The sequence below is a fragment of the Chaetodon trifascialis genome, chromosome 19, assembly GCF_039877785.1.
Source record: "Chaetodon trifascialis isolate fChaTrf1 chromosome 19, fChaTrf1.hap1, whole genome shotgun sequence".
NCBI classification, from domain to species: domain Eukaryota; kingdom Metazoa; phylum Chordata; class Actinopteri; order Chaetodontiformes; family Chaetodontidae; genus Chaetodon; species Chaetodon trifascialis.
This window is the reverse complement of record NC_092074.1, coordinates 20164604-20173336: the sequence shown is the minus strand read 5'-3', so window position 1 is coordinate 20173336 and position 8733 is coordinate 20164604. Positions and strand designations below refer to the sequence as shown.

Below are 8733 nucleotides of genomic sequence, written 5' to 3'. Positions count from 1 at the left end.
CTCGTCTGGTTGATCTGAGCGGACGCTTGAACCACAGTGGACGCCCCACTGGGTCAATATGTTAGCTGTTCGTTTGTGCCTCAAAATGGTTTTTAAATACAAATGATTTCCAGGCAACATGATGGCACGTCTTAACATCCTTATGGTCTGACTGTAAGTGTGTGTTATTTGCATTGGGAATAATAAGAAATGAGAAGAGCAGCAGTAACCTGGCAGATATCACACACAACAATAAGGTTTGTCACTTTTCTTCAACCTCAGAGCTTTATTTCATTCCAGCAGCAAGTTTATCACATGGCTGCCATGACAGGAAACGGTGAGAGAGGGTTTGAATATTTCGTTCTCTTGCTGGTCCAACTACTGTCAATCACAATAAACCACACCTGTAGTGCCTTGGCAGCCTCTGTGGTGTTTTTACGCTTTGCAACAAAACTCAATTAAGTAGCAACAGAAAGATAACGATAGCAGCTACAACGTTTAACTCAATTAACACAGTCAAACATTAGTGTTTAGTAGTGTCTGTCTGTAGTCTTACTCTTTTTTTAACGTCTGTTCATTCATAGAATTCAAAGCCTGACGTGTCTGATAAATAACTTTTATACTGCCGCCTCTGATGCGGCCATCGAGGAATTCAATGCAAATAAAAAACAAACCTCTTTACAACAAATCTAGAAAATATAAAATAGCATATTCCTGTATCTGTCACTGCATGTTGGCATTTTGGATCATTTCAGTCGCTTTGCTTCGCTACATTTAGTGCAAGACCCTCAATTTCCCCAAATCCAAAACAGCATTTCTTTTTTTTTTCTTCAGAAACTGTATCGAGCAGATTAAAAAAGACAAATAAATAAAAACATAAATACATAATGCTGTCTCATAAACAAGCTGTCTAAACAGTTCCATGAGCAAACCCTCCCTGGTGGCACACCTCGATGAATAAGAGCATACTCTGTGGTGCTTTTACTTTGACGACATCCTTAATGCATGTACATGTGAGCAGTTCAAAGTCTGCGATATGTCTGCGGGCTAAATGCATGTTCACATGTGTCATCATATGCAATATGATAAAAATACTGTATAAGTGCAGACCTTTTTCCACAAGGCCTTAGGGACCATTTATAATCTCACCTTAAGAAATTCACAGCCCAAATATCCAAATCTGATCAAAAACATTGCGTGGCTTCATTTATAAACTCTGCATGAACCCTGATGCAAGTGCGTCTTGTGTGTTGTCGCCATGAAAGTGCAGAGTGAGAGAAAGTGACGTGCCTCTTCAGACCGACAGGTAGCGCTGATGGCTCCAGGCTGTCAGTGCTGGATTCATGTAATCTCATTGCTATTAACCTTAAACCTTTCACAGGCTAGCATGCTAAACTAGCCCTGCAGGGTAGCTGTCCCCTCTGGTAACAGGTTAGAATAAGACGAGTAGGCCAGGTCTGGCTGCTGGGCCCTGGTCCATACAGGTCCGGGTTAAGTGTCCTTTGCTAGTAAGAGTTTGGGAAGCTAGGCTGTGCAACAAAAGTCGTCATGAATATGGAGAGCTGCAGACAAGTTGGGAGAAGGGGGGCTGTAAAAAATTAAATAAAGAGGGAAAAAGAGGACTATGACCATGATGATCAGGTTGGTTAAAGGGTAAGAGCTGGGGCGTGGGGGGGATGAAGGTGATGAAAAGAGGAAGAAGAGTTCAGAACTCCTCCTGGTCTCCCTGTGCCCCTTCGCCAATCTCTTCATCATCTGGTGGCGCAAATCCCTCCTGCAAAAGACGGCTGAGGTCAGTGTGCGGCAGGATGAGCAGTTTGCTTTGTGATTTTGATTTGGTTGTTGGTGTTGTCAGCTGTTGTGTTTTCACCACAACTTTTCATCCTTCTTGAGTTTGTGTGCGTTCTTGTTATTTTTGAGAAATTCCCTGTTGCCACATTACATCATTCTGCAGTGCTCAGGAATGATAGAGCAGTGATCCAAGCAGCGACTACCTTTGTACTGCAGTGAGATGCTTTATGTTGCCTTCACGGTTCACCTTTAATATGGTGATCATCACACGTCTGCAACAGCTTAAACACAGCAGTCACAAACACTGCAAAATGCCGTGATGGATCAAGAAGAAGAGTCTAAAGAAACTGCAAAGAGGAAAACTGATGACTCAGTGCAGAACTGACAAAGCCTTTTGGATGACAGGCGTAAAGTCTGAAAGGAATCTAAAGCAAGTCAAGCTGAATGAGCACTTCTCGAAAAACCACAACACTTCAAACTAGAGCCTCGCGTGCGATTAAAGAGTTAAATGAAAACCTCAGACACTCTGAATTAAAACAAATCATTCACTGTGTTTACATGCATTAAAATAACCCTTTAAATCCCATTTAAAGTCAGTAAAAAAGGAACCAGGTTTCAGCAATCTGGGTAGGAGAAGACTTCAGTCAGGGAAAGTGTAAGGATTCAGCCTTGTTTTTCTAAATTACTTAATTCAAATTTGTTGCATATAACTGACACTGACAACTTTGTGGCTATATGCAAAATTCAGACCCACTCACAATGTAAATGACTACGATGTAATTCTAAGCGAAGGTCACAGTAGAAATCTAATAACTGACCTGCATGCAAACAGTAACCAGGTAACCTTGATGCATGTAAACATGCGTGACTCCACTTCTCTGAGTAAACTGGGCTTTGGTGTTTATGAATGTACTGATTATGACCTTTACTGAATTGGTGCTGTGCAATGCTATTGTACTGTGAGGAACAATAGGTAATTCTGCAGTAAAGGGTGCCATAACCTTTCAAATCAGTAACTGTTTAAAAGACTATTAAATATAATCCAATGTATTTCGAGCCAACTGTAAAGCTTACATACAAACACTCATTCATATATCTGATCTGAGCTACTATTATTGCATGTAAGTAAACACCAGAAAAAATTTCCATCTGGACGCATGAGCTGTGTGATTTGAATGTATTTACCTCTGTAGAGTACAGTGTTTCAATTATTTGGCTGAGGATTGGGTTGTTCTCATTTTCGTTTTCCTGGCAGATGAGCTCGATGTCTCTCAGCTTTCCAAAGTAGAAGTCTCTCTCCTTCTCCAGTCCCTCTACAGTCAGCTTCATGTCCAGCAGCTGCGAGCAAACACAGCAATAAAGCAATACATTCCTATACCTACTAAAGAAATTAGGCAGAATGTAATAGTAGTTTGTTCGGGCAAACAGCAGCTTAAAACTTAAACCAGCCTGGGTGTGATCTGTCAACTTGATCTCATTGCTATGGAATACATGTTGTATTACAGCATCAATAAAGGTATCTAATTTATGTTATTAACAGACTCTTAAAATGACGAACAGCCTTTAACAATGTGAAAACATGCTGAGTCAGTCCAAAAACCCCTGCACACTGAATGGTGAGGTGTCAAGGCAGGAAACTGCAGGGTGTTTTATTAATGGCTGAACAGATCACAGCAGCTGTACCTGCTGGTTGAGCTCAATGAGCTCGGCGTCTCCTCCATTGCGGGTCACGGGAGCGCTCCTGCGGGCTGGTGCTACGTTGATCGGCCTCTGAGGGTTGGGAACAGTCTTCGGTACTGTGGGAGATGTTCTCATGGGGCCTGGAAGACCGAAGCACACACAGACATGCATTTATATATGTAGACTTGTTTGTATGGATGCGTTTGGGTTGTTTCAGTCAGCTGACTGCTGTCTGTGTGAAACAGATTTGCTTCCTTTTAAACAATGCAGCCGTGCACACTGGGCCTGTGCTAGCTCATGCTTTACTAACATTGTACATATGTGTGCAATAAGTCCCCTCGATAGATGAGGACTGACCAAAATGTCCTCACTTTGCAATACATTTGACTTTCAAAACTGTAAATGTTTTTCAGAAATATAAAAGTCCAAAAGAAAACACACGCATGCACAAACACAAACAGATCCATCCTCAACGGGAAGTCTTCACAGCATGCTTTAATTTTTGAATCTCAAAGAACAAATGTAGTGTTTTTGCAGGTTTTAGCCCCAAAACATGCATGTATTCTTCCCATCACTGCCAGAAATGTTTGCGTAGTGTCCTGTTTAGATTTCTGTGTTGGCTCTTGGCACAGTTTTCAACCAAAACTTTGAGAGTGACTACCTACATATACTGTACTTATTGCCCCCAATATAGAGCCTGAACCTCTTCTTGAAAAAAGACGATTATAACTTTTCCTTCATTTTTCCTCTTTTGACACACAATTCTCAATTTCAACTGTCTGACAGATCAAGAAAAAGTATTACGCCTTGTGAAGTGTTGATGTCCAAAAGACCTATGACATGAAACTTAAAATTTTGATCATGTTTGTTCAACATTTTGTAGTCGTGTACTGCTACAGCGGTAAAATCAGAGCCCCTAATACCACCCACAACCAGCCAGAATAGACCAATCTAAGAAAGTCACAGTATAGAGGTAGGTAAAGCACTCTGCAAGAGTGATACACACACACACACACCCACACACACACAAGCTTGATGCAGGGGATGTTACCTGAGCGAGAGGGTCTTTTAGGTTTGTGGAGAATGGGTTCACCTGGGTTAGAGGTGGGGATGTGGTTGCATGAAGAGGTGAGAGCGATGAAATGAAGCTCACGCACAGCTGATTGTGTGTGTGTTTGTATTGTACCTGCGTGGGGCGGAGGCGGCGTTCCTTCCTGGCCCTGCCGGATCAGCACGGGGTCGTATTCTTTCCCGTCATAGTTGGCATCAAAAAACTTCTTAAACCATTGCAGGAACTCAAAGTTGTCCTGGAACTTCCCCTTCACCAGCCTCTCCACAGGGATGATCTGAGACACAGAGAGAAGCAGCGCTGGGGAAGGTTTCACAGAACCACCGTGGTCTATATAATGTTTAAACAGCAGAGATGACCCCTGGATACTGGAGCTAAAAGAAAATCTAATCCTCGAAATCCCTCACAAACCCACTGCAATGGGGACAAAGGAACACGCTTGTGATCCAAGGTGTCAAGCTATGAAAGGCATGAGTAGCATTTTTCCACTAACATGCATTGGTATCACAGTAATGGGATTACTTGGTGATAGTAATTTGAGTCCTGCTAGTGTTTCGTAAAGATCTCTTTCATCTCTTCTTCTTTGATGTATCTCATGTCTACTTACATAATTCAGAGAGAAGATTTGTTTAATCAAATCCAGTTAGAGTGTGTGTGTGTGTGTGTGTGTGTGTGTGTGTGTGTGTGTGTGTGTGTGTGTGTGTGCGTGCGTGTGTGTTCTCACCTTGTCCACATTCATTCTCTTGAATGCAGCCTGTAAGACCTTGAAATTGTGGATGTATTCATGCTCCAACTTAGCACCAAACTTGACTTTCTTCAACAATATGCACCCTGGAAACAGCATGTCCATGAACTGACAATAAGCAGCACCTAAGGGTAGAATCACACACACACACATTCACTTTTAGACATTAATAAACATTCTGAATTTAATTACAAGCCATTGAAAAAACAGAGTGCACTCACCTGAACCGAGCTGCTCGATCTTTGTGTAGGTGAGCTGTAGAGAGTCGTTGACCCATGCCAACATGTCATGGCGACTCAGGTTCTCTATGGTCATAGAGGTGGAGTAGACATTCACCGCCATCCTCCTGCTACACAAAAACACACAAACAGACACACACAAGCACATGCACATGCACACAGACATTACATGCAACAGCTGATAAGAGATAAGAGTGTCCAGTACGGCATATTTGCATAGCCTGTATGTGTCTATCTTGAAGTTACAGCCGTGCATCTCTTGCATTGCTTCATGTTGAGTTATTCCAGGCTGGGACTGTTTTAACCCTACTTCAACCATGAAAAGAGCTCTAAAAATAAAGTCTGATATCAATATTAAAAATACTTCAGTATTTACACAAATACTTCTATTAAATAAGGTATCCTGTATAAAAAGATTAATATGATTTGCTTGCTTGACTGCTTCATGTCCAAGCAGAAAATAAAGAAACAAATGCATGCAAACTCACCTGCGCTGGGTGTGTGTTGGGTGTGAACTGTTCAAATCAGGTTGTGGTGGACCACCTTATAGAAAGACCTGGAGACAGAAACCAGCATTATGTGGACTATTAGTCTTTGTGTGTCCCCTTTAAACATAACTTCCTCTATACCTGTGTTTCTGCTGAATGCTCAAAAGCATCTCCACAGGGTTACAAAGAGAGACACCACAGATAAACCAGCAGTCAACCACTAGTTCACCTGCTAGGCCTCTAATCTCTGCAGTTAATCCTTTTAGCCAAGGTCCAACATGATGTAACCCGTCATCGTTCACAAAGGCAGCGGAGATCACCAGCAGCAAAAACCAACACAGCTCTGACTCGTCATACTGACAGCATGAGATAGGGAAAAATCCAACGACAACAAAGCGTTTTCTGTGAACCGACTGCCTCCAAAATAAACACCATGCAGGATGTTGTGCAGAACAATCACTTCCTGACTGCAGGCCTCCACAGAGGGAACAAAGTCCACCAGGCAAATGCTGCTAATTTGGTTGTGGCTGGTGAAGTTACTGATTATGCAGGTCTTTTGGTGGGAGATTACACAATATCTGTTTGGCCAAGAAATCTACTTTGACTAATTTGTAGGTTTGCAGTTCACAGATATATTGACAAAGCGGTATTTGACAAATAAACTGCTCTAGTTCTAAGAACAGTGCTTTACAGACAAACAACACGTGCTTGGCTTTATTTAAATTATTTATGAAATGTGTACAGTTGGCTCATACTTGTCTCTAATGTTAATTATGATACATTTATTAATTCCACAGACCATGAAGACAATGTGAGTGAGTTCTAAAATGCATAATTATACTTGAATGTGAGAGTGTAACCATGAAGCTGGACTGACAGACTCTGAGCTGAAATAATTACTTAAGTGACAGAAAACACATTGCCAACTTTTCTGATAATGAAACCAATTACCTCCTACAGCTAAAGTAATGTTTTAAACAAACGTGCCAAAAATTCAACCGCTCCAGCTTCTCAAATGTGATTGCTCATACATTTTCTATGTCTTGTGTGATATTAAACAGAAGGGTTTTGGGTTTTGGCCGTTGATCTGACAAAACAAGAAATTTGATCGTTAGTTTCAACTCCAAATAGGATCGTTCTTTTCATTTACAACTACCAAGATTTGTGATCCTGTCTATAGCAACCATAAACCATTGATATCAAAATAAACAATCTGATAAAGTATAATAAAACATGTCATTATTACAAAGTCTAATGGGTCACAGACGTTTGTGCAACACTGACAACAGAAAAACACTTACAGTATACTCTTCTTTGCACTATAAACATATTATACATGTCGCACAATTTTTGTTTTATATTCACACAGTATATGTATGTGGGTAACTGTATCTTTTCTTTGTAAATATAATTTTGTTTTCATTTTAAATTCTTCCTTTATACTTTGCATGTGTACGTATGTTATTCCCTATTATATTGTTTTTATTCTATTCTCGTTCAAATGAGTGAATATCTGTTTATAAATCTGCTGTGTGTGCAGCATGGAGGGGGCTACAACTGTAAAACTATAATAACAATAAAGCCAAACCTTGACCCTGCTGCCATATCACAGCACTAACAGCTTTTAAAGGTGATAAATAAAATCATCAGGAAAGGGCAATGACAAACACACTGCTGCACATACACAGGAGCTCCAAAACTAACGCAACCTTGTTAAAGCCTGCACGGACGTTACATTAACCGAAAAATGTCTGAAATTGGGCACATTGTAATCGATATGAACACATAATAATTTATTATTTTTCTAAAGCTACACTAAATATTAACAGAGGCAGCGGTTCGTAAACGTGTTTAATACACATCCTACTTCAGATTTAAAAAATAAGCATGACTGAGAAATATCTTAATAACAACTGAATAAAGTTAAAGCGAGGCTCCTTTAATTTAAAGGTTATAAAGAATCTGAGAGGATCTTTCCAAACTTGTTTTTATTGTCACAATCGTTTGACCACTGGTAAATCGCTTTATGTTGGCAGCTCTTGTACGTGCGAGAAAACACATCCTATATCGTTAAATTGCTCGTTTTAGAAGTATATTTAGAATTAGAAACCATTCTGCGTGTTTCTCTGACTGAACTTCTCAGCCTGGTGGGTTTCACGGGTCAGCCTGGGTGTTTTTGACAGTTGACGCTACAGCGGCGGACGGTGCGACATGCGCTGCCGCCACTGTGTGACTGTATTGCACCGCTGCTAGCTCCTAGCTAACTAGTTTCACTGCTAACGATGATGGCGACTTGCTGTTGTTGTTGAATTTAAAGACTTTCCACCTGCTTTTGTTTCACCCCAGAGATATTAGCGAACTCAAAATACATCCGGGTATGACTGAAAGCGAGACTTTTCTCCAGCCTGTCGTTGCCCCCCTCCGAAGGCCTTTTCGATAATACACACGTACATTACCAGTGACAGCACAACTGTCACCTGCGGGATGACACAAGTATTTATCCGAGACGTAAATTAAACAAGCCGTTAAATAAACTGATTTCAAACGTAAAGAAGCACATTTTAAGTTAAGTTGAGTTAATTATACTCACTGAAGTGCGACAGCGTCCCTCTCACAGCCGTCCCCTTGTGTCTACTGATGGGCTTTTCCGTTGCTATAACCCCGACCGTCGCCTCAGCAAGCTGCGCGAGACTGCTCTCACGTAAACTGTTGGCAGGGCGCATGCGCAACAGAGTTGCAGGA

The 8733-nt window shown here is 41.1% G+C and overlaps 1 protein-coding gene across 2 annotated transcripts; it reads right to left on the bottom strand.

Moving 5' to 3' along the window:
* Positions 1-240: 240 nt before the first annotated feature.
* On the bottom strand, positions 241-8679 carry LOC139347854 (microtubule-associated protein RP/EB family member 3-like). Of its 2 annotated transcripts, none has more exons than XM_070987676.1 (8): positions 8582-8679; positions 5992-6059; positions 5486-5613; positions 5244-5389; positions 4637-4796; positions 3454-3590; positions 2956-3108; positions 241-1753 (listed from the first exon to the last, which is right to left on the bottom strand). In XM_070987676.1, exons 3-8 carry the CDS (start codon positions 5604-5606, stop codon positions 1685-1687), a joined length of 786 nt encoding a protein of 261 aa, XP_070843777.1. In that variant the 5' UTR covers positions 5607-5613; positions 5992-6059; positions 8582-8679; the 3' UTR covers positions 241-1684. The 2 variants fall into 2 exon arrangements, with proteins under 2 accessions (XP_070843777.1, XP_070843778.1); XM_070987677.1 differs by having other exon boundaries at positions 5486-5610.
* Between the last annotated feature and the right edge of the window lie 54 nt (positions 8680-8733).

Excerpts from the sequence above, each read along its gene's own strand:
- LOC139347854 (XM_070987676.1), bottom strand. The coding sequence starts at position 5,606 with ATGGCGGTGAATGTCTACTCCACCTCTATGACCATAGAGAACCTGAGT. Across the intron at positions 3,591-4,636 it reads GCCGCCTCCGCCCCACGCAG|GCCCCATGAGAACATCTCCC; the intron begins GTACAATACAAA and ends TCGGTCTTCCAG. Across the intron at positions 1,754-2,955 it reads AAACACTGTACTCTACAGAG|GAGGGATTTGCGCCACCAGA; the intron begins GTAAATACATTC and ends CGTCTTTTGCAG.